The following is a 15,350-nucleotide window of genomic DNA, read 5'->3' as shown; positions in this document are numbered from 1 at the left end:
ATAGTCATTATAGATTTTGTTTAAAAAAAAAAGTTATTTTTTTTTTACATAAAGCAATACAAACTTATGAAATTGGTAAGTTACCATATTTAACATAACCATTCATCCTGGTGTTAAGACCAAAAAGCATATCCCAAATTTGACCACTTCACTTCTCACCACTTCATCAGCCATTTTCCTAGTCTGAGCTAGCTCTTGTCTGTAGTAGTTTTCCAACTATTCCTCCTGCTTCCTATTGCTTTACACTTTTATTCTCAACATTAGCCAGTAACCCTTTTAAAAAAAAAAAAATCAGATCCCTTTAATCTATGTAAAACTATCCAATGGCTTCATCAAGCTTAGAAGAAAATTTGCTTATTACCTTAGCCAATAGAGCCCTATATGATCTGACTCTCTTTCTCTGACCTCATTTGTTACCACTCTTGTCTTCTTGCTTATCATGCCTTTCTCATCCAAAAATCACCGTAGGAACATTAGGGAAGGCTTTCTGAGGTAGGCTCTCCTGCCTTTCACCTGCTCAATATTTTTCCATGGCATTTATCACTACATGAAATAGTATGTTTTGACTCATTTATTATCTGTTCTCCAATCTGAATGTAAGCTTGTAAGGGAAAAGATTTTGTCTGTCTCGCTCACAAACCATAGCCACAATACCTAAAACAATACCTACATGAGACTGGGCCCTTAAATATCTATTGAATAAATATTTTTAAAACTTTGAAGGGTGGGTGATAAGTGGGGGAAAAGGCAGAAGGCCTGCATTAACAGAAGTAGATTTCTATCTCTGAAGTCTGTGCAAAAATGTAAGCTTTTAAAATGAAGAAAAGCAAAGAAACATTTTTAACTACCTTCATTTTACAAATTTAGTTGCTTAAAGAACCTTGAAAAATAAATATGACATTGCTGACTGAATTTGGAGATTATCTGCAATAATCTTACATGAAAGAAAAGTTTTATTCAAGTATAGATTACTGGTTTAAAAATACATGGGAAAAGACAAACATACAAAAGCATTATCACACAACTGATTTCTACACTCAGTACTTCTGAAATACAAAACAATGATCATTACCCCCCAAGAGTCAGTTTATTGAAACAAATTGATTTTTCAGTTGGTCTATAACTCTTTTTACTCAGTTTTGTTTACAAATATTACTGGACTTCTCAGTTTCATCCCATATCAGAACTTTGTTTTTGACATATGTCCTTCTCAAAGTAGTATAAGTTATTTCTTATAATTAATGTCAGCTATCGGAAGCTTCTAAGCCACAAGAATTCAATGTGGTTGCTGCTTTGGAAACAGTTACCACTCTGGGTTAATCTACATAAGATTCATGTATTGAAAGGCAAAACATTAATGGGCAAAATATGGGGGTTGAGAGCAGGGGGTGTAAGAAAAGAATTTTTTTTTTTTTTTACTGCAATCCAGCTAAAGAAGACTCCATTATTTACTTTGGTACTACTGCTAGAGAAGCAGATTCTGCCAGACCACAGGTCGGCTAAATAGCTGTCCATTTTGTTTCCTTTTCTAAACAACAGCAGTCTTTAACAATCAGATTGATCAACCAAATAAGCAGAGAGCTTTAACTTATATATTTTAACTGTGTGAAATAAATTATTTTCTTCACTGGATTAGCAGCCTTTTGTCTGGAAAGGCAACAAAACCCACTCTGCTCCAAAATGAGAAGGCTGACTCAGAGGCTGTTTGTAAGATGCCTGGCTGTCTTCTATAACCAGTCATGAAGGTGCTTCACAGTAACTTAATTAATGTAAAAATGACCTCATCCTTCAACACAATATCGAGCCAGCAAAACCAAAAAAGTACAATCATAAAGTAGGGATTGGCTTGTATAAAACAAGAGGGAATATCCTCTTATGTAACACAAGAGGAATATATACGGTAATAAAAATGATCTGTAATAAACTTGTAAAGAGATGATTCTGGTTTATATGTATGTCTGCTTAAACTGACTGAATGATTGGAAATTTTCTCCTCCTAACATAATGCCCACTCATTATAAGCTAAGGTGGTCTTATTATCTTATAAATCTCTTCTTTCTTTGGATTTATCTACTATACCCTCACTTTACAGCCATTTAACTTATAAGCTGGGCCTGCCCAGCCTGCCTATAAAGCCTCTCTTTAGAAAGATACCACATGCATTAAACAGAGGCATCTTCTAGTAAATATCCGCCCTTCAAAACAGCATATGAAGAACCAGCAACTGGCGCTCCAATGTAAATACTTCTCATTTCACATTATCATGGAAACAGTGCAGTTTCCTAACCACTCCTTCCTTACAGAAAACTCAGTAGCTGTAAACATTTTTGTTCTATTCCAAAACATTTCAATACTTATTAATTCCAAAGATCCGAACACCATGAAGCTGTGGCATTTTAGGAATTAGCACAGTCAGGAGAGAAGCTGTGTTTAGGATGAAGTGAGTTGGATCATACTTCGTATAGAAACTTGCCAGAAAATATCTGCAGAAATAAAAATTAAAAGCATATGTAACATGTAAAATTGGTAAAAAATTTAAAGGTAAAAAAGGCCACTGAAACAATAAATACCTTTGTGGCCTAAATTAATTTGGGATTTAAAAATTGATTTAACAGAGGCATATACGCACATTTTACATTTCTGCCATTATGTTAAATGCATTTGAAAGAATGTGTTTGTGGGGCACCTGAGTAGTACAGTTGGTTGAGCGTCTGACATTCAGTTTTGGCTCAGGTCATGATCTCGGTGTTGTGAGATCAAGCCCTGCAATAGGCTCCGTGCTCAGCATGGAGTCTGTTTGGGATTCTCTCTCCCTCTGCCTCTCCTGCTCATGCTCTTTCTCTCTCTCCCTCTGCAAAATCAATAATTAAATCTTAAAAGAAAACAATGTGTTTGCTACTTAGTATCCTTTAAAGTGTAAGTCAATTTCAGGTACAGTTTTGTATTTATGTGTATGTTTCTGAAGAGAAGATCCAGATCCAAAGCATCTATCATATTTTCAAAGGTTTTGTGACATACCAAAAAGTTAAAAACTACTGCTATAAAGTTGTGAAAATGGGGTGTTAGTACATTAGTACAATTCAGTATCTTTGAAAGAAATCAAATACTTGATCGCCCTTTTGATGTTCTCATTTCCATATTGTAGCTGTACAGGTTGACAACCAGTTTAACTGGAAAACTGATAGACACTGTTGTAAAATTCCAACTACTTTGCTGAATTGGACATAGGTGCATATTAAAGACATTCAACATCTGAGAATGTGTTTTAATAAGACTAAGCTACCTTTAGGACCATAAACCATCAAGTGAGAATTGTCTAGTTTTACCCAAGGGTACATCAGAGTGTAGACACATCATCTGGCCACTGAGAGTATCCTACTATAGATAAGATGTAAAGACTAAAATATCATACTTTACTTGATCATAACTAAGAAGTTACTCTGATATGGCTGTTCATCTAATTAGTACTATTAGAGGATATAGGAAAGTATCCTAGTAGCCTTTCCTCTAAGTACTGACATTAATTTCTAATAAGGGGAAAAAAACATCTTGTATAAGATGGTTAGAAAAGAACAGCTATTTTCAGGTATAACTAAAAACATCACAGAGAGCTGCATATATCATTTTCAGAATCATCTAAATTGAGGAATTCTATAATTTTCCACCTATTTCATAAACTATAATCAGAAAATACTTCTGGAGAATAAACCATACTCTTCAACCTTGAGTCTAAACCCTTTCTTCCACATTTCATATACCTGAAGACTGTTTTTATACTTCCTTCACTGAATAAAATAGCGTACCACTTGCATTTAGTAAGCATACCTGATTTCCTACAATCATTATGGGTTTAATGTATAACCTGATATGTTGGAAATAGTATATCTTCTTGGAATGGTTTCTCATACGGTAGCACATGCCCCCCTTTATGTCTTTTAATAAAAACTAACTTTGTGTGTAAATGATAGGAAAATTACTTGGTTCTTACAAAAACCAAGACAACCCTCCAAGGGGATGCAAAACCAAGGTGGGGATTATTTAACTGCAAGATGCCAGATTTCCATTTGCCAATTTCCAGTTGCCAAAGGATATACTGGAAAGAGACCTATATTGAAGTTTAGGATTTTATCTGGGCTCTGGACTCTAACTAGCTGTAAGACTGAAATAAGGTAACGCATTTGAGCCTATTTCTTTATCTAAAAATCTGGGATAATACTGCATGCCCCACCTACCTGACAAATGATGATCAAATAAGAAAATATGAAAGCACTCTGAAAAGTATCAATTTATATAGATGGCTTTAATGTTGTTTCTTCAGTTATGTAAGGAATTTAATCACAGAATATTTGAAATCATACCTGTGGGTCAAAAATACATTTTTAGAAATATGGATGTTGTACACAGGTACATCTTAGTTGACTATTTTGTGATAGCTCTTACTGAAAATTCAGTATAAATGTCAGCTTTTTACATTAATTATAATGCAGTCCTCAACATTTTATAGATGAGGAAACTGAGGCTTTCAAAGAAATAGCCAAAAGTCATGCAGCTAGTAAGCAGTAGAGCTAAAATCCAAATTTAGGGCTGTTTGTATAACTATCATTCCTGTTACTGCACTTACTTATCTTTATTACATCATAGAAATCATTTATCTTTTGATGTTCAATTTTATATGGGGCTGGAACAAAAATTTTAAAAATTTCCTCAAAGTGCTATCAATGTAAGAAAAAAGAAATCACTTTATGATCAATTTATTCTTTTCATTCGAAAGATCCTTCCTTTTTCTGCTCATCTATCTAAAATCCTAATTGAAGGAATCCTAAAGCCTCCAAGAAATCTTTCCAGTTATTCCGGACTGCACTGATTTTATCATGGATGCATTACTATATATAAGCTATGAGGTACCCAGTGTTTGACTAAGATATATGTAAAATGTCCACTATATGCATGCAACTACACTGAGCGTGGGATTCAAAGCAATCTATGCACTTACAAATTCTTTGCACAAACAAATCATTTACAATCACAGATAATACAAAGTGGCATAAATAAGGGATATGTAATAACTACTAAAGGAGCTCAAAACAGACCATTATTACTTAAGGATGGGTGCTAAGGAAAAGACCTTATTGAGGAAGTAGGATCTAAATCTTGAAAGAATGATAAATTAAGAAAGGAGAAGGTAACCGGGGTAGGAGAAATGATTTGAACAAAGGCACAGAAATAGGACTACATATAAGTATTCAAGAAATGCTGTTTAGAAAAGCTTGACCAGATGGGGGGTGGATGGGGGTAAAAGATTCACATAGAGGAAAAATGAGGTAGGAACCACTCTGTGAAGGGCCCTGAATATCAGGTAAAAGGAGGTAACTTAAGGTTGAATGCTTTACAGGTAGATATTATCTCATTTATTTCTTACGGCATCAAACTGAGCTATGTAGTAGTGGTTAGAATTTCATTTATGAACAAACCAAGCAGGGTGAGTGATAAATACAGGATTCAACCGAGATCTGTTCTACAATGAAAGCCTAACTTCTCTTGTCTATAAACTATACAGCAGTCTCTCCCAAGGAGTTTGAACATCTAAATTGGGGGCGGGGCCGGGGGGGGTGGTCAATGAAATTCATCTGAAATCATCCAAATCCTTGTTTAGGGAGATTACTGGTAGTGGAATACGGAATAAGATGATATATTTAGCTTTCTTGTAAGCAACTTAAGGCTATGAGCTAGAATGTATTTGACCTGTATATCCCAGAATGTCTAAACATACTAATAGGCCCACTATGTTGTCTCTATATATTACTGACTGAGGTAAGAATGGTTCATTACCAGCTGTTAAAAATTTTGCCTGTATTTTATGCTCTGTGGTAGCTATTTATTGGTAGATGTTTCAACAAATACTGTTTCTAATTGAAATTCAACCTAATAAAAGGACAGCTCCCTCTTACCCAATCTTCTTCATACCTAAGAAATTTCCACCACTTACAGAATTATTGGAGAAATTGTGAAAAACTTCCGTGAAGATGTAAACTGTACTCCATAGTCCAGCTGTTCCCAATGAGTTAGGAGCCTTGCTTTACCCTGGTCAGGAGTTTCAAAAGGCGTTCCTTTTACCGCATGCAAAAATACATACATCCCCTGGAAAACAAGCAAGGGGATATATAATCAATATCAAATATAAAATTAGTACTTGTCAGTAAGCATTAAGATAGTTCCAGAGGGCTTATAATAGTATGGGTGATTCAACTTAACAGCTCAAATTTTAAGCTTTCATAATATTTGTGAAAGGCTGTGGCCAGTTTCTTCAAAGCAAAATAAAACTTCCAGAGGCATATGAATATTATTTGGTGAAAACCAGTAAAAGATCAACTGAAAGTAACCTGTTTTCATCTTCTATTAAACTGAAAAAATACACACACACAAAATCAAGATAACTTTACATCATTACATTTAGGTTTTCTAATACCTTTCCTATTGGGAAACAGGATTATCTTTCTTTCTTTCTTTCTTTCTTTTTTTTTTTAAGATTTTATTTATTTGACAGAGAGATAGAGCCAGAGAGCACAAGCAGGGGGAGTGGCAGAGAAGGCAGCACCTTAACTAATTGAACCACCCAGACTAAGGAAACAGGAATATCTTATCCCTGATGTACAGGAACGTTTAGTGTCATATTAATAAATCTGATGATACTTACAAAATTATAAAAACATACAAATTTGTAAATAATAATAAAATTTCTGCATTGGGGAAAATGGTTTTGAAAATATTAAGACTGTCTTTGTCTCAATGGTTCTTTTCTAACACAACAAAGATGGTTATATAGTAGATACAATGTTCAACTCAATTTGGTTTTAAAATCACCACTGTGCCCCACTAGTGTTTCTTTTGAAGTTAATTTTTAGAGATTTATTTATTGATTTAAGGGGTGGGGCGGAAGGAGAGGGAGAAAAGCCAGATGCGGGGCTCAGTCTCAGGACCCCAAAATAATGACCTGAGCCAAAATCAAGAGTCAGATGCTTAATCAACTAAGCCACATAGGTGGCCCTGAAGTTAGCTTTTTTGAAAGTAAAAAACATTACTAAAATCCATTCTGTCTGGGGATATGTTTGAACATCTAATTTTGTCATTAGGAAAAAAAACAATATATGCTAGATTTTGTATCCTTGATATTATGATTCTATTTAGATCACTGGTAGTACTTCATTGCAAGGTGGATCACTGAGGCACCAGTAACAGAATATTCTTGCCTAAATATTATCATCAGTTTTCCTCTTAGAAGTCAAAATAAGGTGTCCTTTTTGCTTCTTCAACTTTTAATAAATATATGGAAAAAAAAGAAAAATTAGTGGTTTGAAATTTTATATTATTAACTAGGTTAAGAGAGCCATTCTTTTCAAAGCGAGTCTACTTTTTAGTTATTCCATCAGGCATTTCAAAAGTTGTTTAGCTACAATGACACCTAAGCTATACAGAAACACACTCTTGTTCAATTGGATTTAACTCAAAAAGCATTTAATAAGTGGCTTATATGTACAGGACACATGACATGTATGCACAATATGAAACTAAGTGAGAAATGTCCACAGCCTTGAAAAAAATGCAATCTTCTAAGAGATGGTAAGAAAAAGATGCATGAGCAACTAGAATGTAGGGCAGAAACCACTATCAAAGGTACAGAGTATATAGCCAATGCAGAAGAGGGAAAGGTTCTTTGCTACTGAGGCAAAAGCTATGATGCTACCTTGTCAACTATCTCATTCTTGAAGATTTAGCTCAAGCGACAACTCCTTAGTGAAGCCTCCCTCATTAGTAGTAGCTTATGTGCTTGTATAGAATTTTATTAAAAATACTTTTATCTCTAGCACAATATATTTTGTTAGAACTGTTTACATGTTTGTTCTCCCATTAGCCTGAACACCTCAGGAACAAAGGCTGGTATACAGCAAGTACTAGATATTAAGCCAAGATGACACTAAGCTAAGGAATGTTTATTCTGTAAGCATGAGGAAACCATTCTCGCATGGGCTTTACAGGAGACAATTAAACAGAAACTGTATGCTTTTAAATTCTGAGGAGTATAGGACCCCGAAAGTTAAGAATCTCTACTCTAACCCATGCATGTATTAGAAATTAAAAATTTTCTGTTTTGTTTTTAATTTCCTCTTACGGGTTTTTCCCCCCAATTTTTAAAATTGTGGTAAAATACATATAACATAAAATTTATCATCTTAGCTATTTTTAAGTGTACAGTTCAATGGTATTAAAATACATTCATGATATTGCGCAACCATCACCACTGTCCGTGTTCATAACTCTTTCATCTTGTAAAACTGAAACTCTGCCATTAAAGAGTAGCTTCCCAATCCCCACCCGTCCCCAGTCCCAGGCAACCACCATTCTACCTTCTGTCCCTTTGATTTTGATGACTCTAAGCATCTCATATAGGTGGAATCATATATTTGTCTCTTTGTGACGGGCTCAGGAAATACTGAAGTTTTATTCTTTAATCCAGTTATCCAAGGTTAGCAAAATTCACAGATTAAAAGGCTAGAATTTGCTCTGTGCAAATTAAAAAGATCTCTATGTAGATGTTTTAAAAATATTTTGCTTAATGGGTATTTAGCTGTCTAACATCTTGTCTCACATTGTAAGGTTAGAGAATTCCTGGAGAGAGAGGGAGTGAGCAGAAGCGAGCGCATGCGTGCACTTGCACATGTGGAGGGTTTATGTGCATGAACTCATCTCAAGAATTTGCATTCCTGGTCCTAAAGAACTGGAGGTGCAACAGAAGCTAGAGCAGGCTCTCAACAGAGAAATCAGAGAGAAAAAGAGGGCTCTGAATTCAGGAAGAGAAGGGAGGATTTATCGCTTCCATCCTTTTGATAAATGTTTTACGGATGGCTTTTCATGGGTTGAATAGTTCATTTAAGAACCAGGAAGCAGAACTGGAAGATTTTTTTTTTTTTAACTTAATGCCAGGACAAAGGAACTGGAAACATCTCAGAACCCCTCTTCTATCTGTAATACTAACTGGAAACAGTTGAGTTCTTCCCTTCTAGAAAGTGACCAGTACGTAGGCAACAAGCAGAGAAAGCACTTATTGTCCAGATTTTTCATTGTATATAATCTGTTGGAATCATAGCCACACAGTCAATTTCTATGGCCCATCTGTCAGGACATTGAAATTGCTTTATTATACAGAACCCGCTCACAGAGTCCATGGACTCAGTAAGGAATATTTACCGAGTGTCATCTGAGATCTCAGAGGTTCCATAAAACACTTAATTAACATACAAAAGCCACTTCAGCTAAGCCTATACCTACTTTCTGAATATCAGTTACTGATTTGATTACTCCTGAGGCTCAGGTCGGCATGGGGAGAAATTGCAGAAGCTGGAGAGCGAGCTAGAGACAAAGCAAAGTGGGCAGCTTCTGACAGCTGCTATTTTCTATTATTCTCTTCAAACTACATGTATCACTAGTGTTTAGAATATTCAAACAGAATATCTTTATATCCTTTTCAGTTAAAAAGAATAAAATCTTATCTGACCATACGTCTTCTATCCCATTATTTTTAAGTTATTCTACAAAATTTAGTGATGGAAGATTTATACCCAAATCAAAAAAATTGGGGAAGAAAATATGTAGCTCATGATTAGCTGTTAATATTTACTGGCTCAAAATGCAGAACATTCTCATTCATTTAAAAAGCTAGGCTGAGAATTCTGTGAAATATTAATACCTCTAAAAGTGAACTACAGCACTGTAAAAATGAATAAAAACAATCACTGTTGGCTTCTACTCTATGGTTCAGAAAGTTAAAGGCAGTATTTTTTCTAACCACAGGTAACAAGTAGGTCTATTTTCCCATTTAAAAGGTCTCAGGACTATTTAATATTTTATTGGCTTAATGTACTCTGTCTTCAAAGGAAACTTATATCTGAAGTCATGTGAATTGCTACATCAATGGCTGGTAGTTAGGTTTTTAGTTTGGTGAACTAATAAGTCAAAAGTTTGCTTTCCAACAAGTTGTCAATTACCTATGCTTTGTTCAGAGCCATATACTGTGTTTCAAAATCTCAGTGAACCAACCTGAAAACATCTGGGCAAGGGGAGAGGGTGACTTCTAAAGTATATTTAATACATGTGCCACTGGAGAAGGGAAAATTACATGAGAACACAGACTAATTCAGCAAGCAGTTACATAGGTCTTTAGAGATATGGGAAATAAGGAGACAGATTCCTAATTATAAAACGATGATATATACACTTAAAAGAATGCAGCATGGGAGTTTTGTAGCTTCCTGCAGAAGGAGATATTTGAGGAGTTTTCCTGGACAAGTAGAAATCTGCTCGCAGAGGAGGGTGGAGGAAGGGTATTAAAATAGTGGGAAAAGAGCCTAAGCCAAAATAAAAAGGTGATAAGATAATTTTCATTATTGTTAGAGTAATACTCATGTTTGGAGACACACTGAGATAAGGTTGAGTCCTTTTCTTGACTCTGTACTGTTATCAACTGGTCTTGTATGCCACATAAGGAACTTGTTATTTTACTATGAATATAATGATTCATAGAAGGACTCAGAGCATGACTTGAGCATATATGCATTTTAAAATAGCTCTCTGCCAAGTTGGAATGGAGGACGGTAGAGGAACAACAAGGAAACCATTTAATCTACTGGAGTAATCCACCTGAGAAAAAAATAAGGGCACAAATTATAGCAATGCCAGTGGGGATCAAATTGAGACAGTAAAGCAGTAAAACAGGGCTCTGACTAAATGGATATGGAATGCAGAGGAAAAGGAGTTAATCTAAAATAGAGTAACCATGTATCTTAGATAGCATGAATGGTCCTGATTTACACCTATTTTCTTGGAATAGTTTTTACTAGAGCTCCCTTTTACTCTCAAAACAGTCTCAATTGGGATAATTCTTTACATGAATCACTTTACCTTTGACATTCAGCTATCTGGCTTGACTTACTGGACGGACAGTGGTGCCTTTAGATTAGATCAGGAACAAAGCCAGAGGAACAGGTTGTGAGTAGTAAGGGGGAGACCAGGAATGAGTTCAATTTATAATTGTTTGGCTTAAGGTACAAGGTGATCTGGCAATATAGATGAAGTAATCTTGATAGAATACACAGAATAAAAAGAGATGAAGAACTGAACCTTGGGGGCAGAAATATTTAGGAGAGGAAAACAGAAGGAAGAATTTACACGTAAGAGAAAAGGGGAAATTAGAAATATATCTAGGAAAAAGTGATCCCATGAAAGCCAAAGAGAAGGAATTCTAGTAAAACGGATATAACTCCTGTCAAGTATTTCAGAGAAGTCACTACTTAAAAATAGTTCTACCAAAGTCCATCACATAAAATGGACTAAATGGACATTTATTTATTTTCATCACCACATTATCCTTGTTCTCCTCCAATCAAACTCAAATACCCTTCAGAAGATAGGAACTAAATAATACTAATTTTAAAAAGAACTATTTCTCCTATATTTTCCTGCCTTAATATTCCATGTTCTTCATTTTCTGGGTATCTTTAAAAATATAATTAATCTGGAGTCAGTTATAAGTCTCAACTAATGGATTTCTCCTCTTTCATTCTGCCTTCTGAAACTGTTAAAGATAAGAGAGGTCACTATCAGGTTTTTAAAATTTTTTTTTAAACAATTTCCAGGGCTGCATAATCTGGTCAGTAGAATCAACTGAACCTTTGTGGGATACTGTGCAGTGCTATCCTATAATACAGAAGAACCACAGTCAACATGAAAAAGCTAAGGCACCATAAGATCCTCAATCACATAAGATATACCTAAGCTCAAAATTTCTATACTGAAGGAGAGTATATGTATACAGTTTAGAAAGGATTGAAGTTTAATAAGGATTGAAATCAAAGATGGTTATTAGTCTCCAGTTAATCAAAAACCATAATTACTTCTGAAGCATTCTTGTTAGTCAATATATTATAGCAGCCTGAATTAGCGTCTTGTAATTTTTGCTAAAACGACCTACTATTTTCTAGATTCCATAAAACCATAAGGAGGAAAAAAAGGTCTTACTTAGAAAAACGGCCCAATGTTTAAATATAAAGTATTATAGAAAAAAATATAATCCTATTCCAGGTTAGAATTCTTCAAAATTGTCACATATATTTAAAAAAACACTGAACTGTACACTTCTAAGTCAGCAAATTTTATATTCTATACTATATAATTATGAATTAAATCTCAATAAAACTATTAAACTAAGTCATGTGTTTTTCTTCTTTATAGCATAAAGCTTTAAATTTTTTAAAAAATTGTTTAAATACACATAACATGAAATGTAGCATCGTAATCACTCCTAAGTGTACAGTTCAGTGGTATTAAGTGCATTCACACTGTCATGCAACCATCACCACCATCCATCTCTAGAACTCTTTTCATCTTACAAAATTGAAACTGTACCCATTAAACAGCAACTCCCTTTTTCTTCTTCCCTCAGTCCCTGACAAATACTAAACCTTGGGTTTTTAGGTGCTTTGTATAAAGTGAAATTCTTACCAGATTATGTATAACATTTGTTAGGGTCCAAGCAACAGGAACACTGAAGAAGGGAATACTGAGTAGGACAATATGAAGCAAGCCAACTCCTAACGCGTATGTCAGCCACATACCCCGGCTGTTCATTACACGGGTATTTGGATTCACCTCACTGTGGGCAACTCCAACATTCATGTTTGCTCTGCAGGAAAGCAATGAAATGAATCAACAATGATATAACTGGAAACCTAAACAGTCTTCATTCTGGCATGATAAAGTAAGTGTCACTGGGGTCATTTTTCTCTAGTTGTTCTGTAATAGAACAAACACACCCACCAAAACATACTACTTGCAGATGCTAATGAAGGCAGTAAATAATTTTTAACATCTGACTTCAGGGTAAGACAAACAAGACTTATTTTTATGGATCTTATTGAAAAAATAAATTAAAATCCCTTTCCTAAAGCTTGTCTTCCAGCATGTTGGTTTTACTAAATGAAATAATGGACAGGAAAACTCAAACTGAAAGAGAAAACCTATACTTTATTATATCATGAAACCAAAGTGAAAGCTCAGGAGAAAAATGTACGAACAGAAAAAACTAACATAAAAAAACAAAGCTACAGCATTATTTGCAATACCTGAGATATGGAAGCAACCCAAATGTTCGTCCCCATGTGAATGAATAAAGATGTGTGTGTATGCAAATATATGTATAATAGAGCATTATTTAGCCATAAAAAGGAATGAAAACTTGTCATTTGCAACAACATGGATGGACCTAGAGGATATAAGGCTAAGTGAGGTAAGTTATAGAAAGACAAATACCATATATTTCACTTATATATGGAATTTAAGAATCAAAACAAACAAAAAGACCAAAAAAAAAAAAAACCGCACTCTTAAATACAGAGAACAAACTGGGGGTGGTTGCCAGAGGGGAGGTTGGTGAGAGGGGATGGGTGAAATAAATAACGGGGATTAAGACGACATTTATCTTGAGCACTGAGGAATGTATAGAGTTGTGAAATCATTATATCGCACACCTGATACTAATATAACAGTTTGTTAGTTATAACTGAATTAAAGACAAAAAAAGGCAAAGTGGATCCAGCCAGTCATATTCTGAGGAGCCAGACTCTTGTATCTAATGTAACGTTGTTTCCAAAGAGCGGTCGGGTTCAAATCACTGCTTTTTAAATGCTGACCCTGGGAGAACTTAGGGTGGTGGGAAACCTACGTGGTCAAGGGCTAAGGTTTGTTTTTCAGTCTCATGATACAGGGAAGTTACAACAACGAGTCTTTCCTCTTTTAACTCTTTATCCTCCCCAAAATTTTAGTTGTTTGATTTTTCTAAGTTCTTCCTTCTACTGCCTTCGAGATGACCACCACAGGAAGACGGGATGTTCGTTCCCAGGGACTGTAATGCCGACGCTTCCTCGGTTCTCAGCCTCCCTCGAAGGAAACACAGCGACCCCGAAGAACGTCCACCGGCCCCGGGGGCGCCCGCCCGCGAGGCTGCAGGGCGGGAGGTGACGGCGCGCCCGGAAAACAGGTCCGAGAAGCCCACGACCGCTTTCTCCCACAGAGCTGGCACCAAAGAGGAATTTCTCACGACGCCATCCAACAAGCGCTTCCGGAACGGAAGGCCGCACTCGCTCCGCAAGAGCCCACGGGCCCGCGTCACGGCTCCGCGAGGGCAGCGCCGCACGCCCGCGGCACGCCGGGGGCTCGAGGTGCCGCGCGTCCGCGCTTCTGCGGACCTAAAGGCGCGTTTCACCGCGTCCATCACCTTCCCAAGCCGCAGGCCGTACTCGGAAGAGCCACAGCACACTCTGCCCACCGTCCACAGGTTGGAAGGAAAACAGTAAAGCTCCAGAGAGGCCGAACGTTCCTGGCTGCGCCGGGAGGCTGCGCCCCACCCAGGGCAGAAAGCCTTCCCGGGCGTCCGCCGCGCTCCTCCAGGGCTTCCGACTGGGAGGAGCCGCTCGGCTCTGCCCACGCCGGGGTCTCGAGGGCGGCGACGGCCTCCCGGGGACTTCCTCGCCAGCGCCCACCGACGGCTGGAGCGCGCGGCCCGCCGAAGCTCCGCTAACGCCGCGGCGGCTCCCCCCGCACGCCTCCCGACTCGCCCCTTCCTTCTCGGGGCCGCCCCTCCCACAGGACCACGGCGAGCGACGAAGACTTGGGGACAAGCCTCGGAGGCCATTCGGTCCGCGCCCGCCGACCGGGAGCCGCCGACGCAGGCGCAGTCCACCTCCCCCCCCCTCCGGCCTCCCCCTGCCCAACAGCGCCTTAGCGCCGCCGACAGCAGCACAGCCCCCACGGCCGCTCGTGCCCACTCACCCGCCGCCTCGGTCCCGGCGGCCCGCTCGGAACCCAGTCCGCTCCGGGCCGACGGCGTCTCCTCAGGGCCGCGCGCCCGCGACCGGCTCCGAGCGGCGCCGCGCAGCACAGCTTGCGGAAGCGCTCGGAGCGGAACGCGCCGCCCGGGGATTGGCTGCGGGCAGCGTCCATCCCACGCCGCCTGGGCGGGGCGGGACTAAGTGCCGCGCGCCCCGGGCCCGCCCCGCCGCGCACGCTTGGGGGCGAGTCCGGGGCCCGGGAGGTTGGTCCTGAGAGCTCGGCGGGGCGCCGGCTGGTCCGCCAGTGGAGGGGAGTCGCCCCCCCGCGCGAGCGAGAAGGTAGTGTTGTGCGCCTGACGGCGTTCTTTCTCCTCTTGTCCGTCTCCAGGGCCCCCTCCCCTCAGCTCGGCGGGTTTGGCGTGGGAGCATCCGGCAGCCCGGCGCCGCCCGCGCGCTCTGCCCTCAGCCCGGAAG

At 38.5% G+C, this 15,350-nt stretch overlaps 2 protein-coding genes across 3 annotated transcripts in view; one reads left to right on the top strand and one right to left on the bottom strand.

The window, feature by feature from the left end:
* Positions 1-935: 935 nt before the first annotated feature.
* ORMDL1 (ORMDL sphingolipid biosynthesis regulator 1) lies at positions 936-15,334 on the bottom strand. Its single transcript, XM_080798583.1, has 4 exons — positions 14,878-15,334; positions 12,553-12,733; positions 5,987-6,138; positions 936-2,483 (listed from the first exon to the last, which is right to left on the bottom strand). Exons 2-4 carry the CDS (start codon positions 12,724-12,726, stop codon positions 2,348-2,350), a joined length of 462 nt encoding a protein of 153 aa, XP_080654709.1. The 5' UTR covers positions 12,727-12,733; positions 14,878-15,334; the 3' UTR covers positions 936-2,347.
* The window catches only part of PMS1 (PMS1 homolog 1, mismatch repair system component), an 87,841-nt gene continuing 87,593 nt past the window's right edge, over positions 15,103-15,350 (top strand). Inside the window, exon 1 of one of the 2 annotated variants that reach the window (XM_080798578.1) lies at positions 15,103-15,215. The gene's annotated coding sequence lies outside the window, so the exon portion shown is untranslated. The remainder of the gene's footprint in view (positions 15,216-15,350) is intronic. The other variant, XM_080798580.1, reaches the window with a different exon arrangement.

The sequence above is a fragment of the Martes martes genome (genome assembly GCF_963455335.1).
Source record: "Martes martes genome assembly, chromosome: 3".
In the NCBI taxonomy this organism is placed as follows: Eukaryota; Metazoa; Chordata; class Mammalia; order Carnivora; family Mustelidae; genus Martes; species Martes martes.
This window is presented reverse-complemented; position numbering and strand designations above follow the sequence as displayed.

Excerpts from the sequence above, each read along its gene's own strand:
- ORMDL1 (XM_080798583.1), bottom strand. The coding sequence starts at position 12,726 with ATGAATGTTGGAGTTGCCCACAGTGAGGTGAATCCAAATACCCGTGTA. Across the intron at positions 6,139-12,552 it reads CAAATGTTATACATAATCTG|GGGATGTATGTATTTTTGCA; the intron begins GTAAGAATTTCA and ends CTTGTTTTCCAG. Across the intron at positions 2,484-5,986 it reads ACAATTTCTCCAATAATTCT|ATATTTTCTGGCAAGTTTCT; the intron begins GTAAGTGGTGGA and ends TTATTTCTGCAG.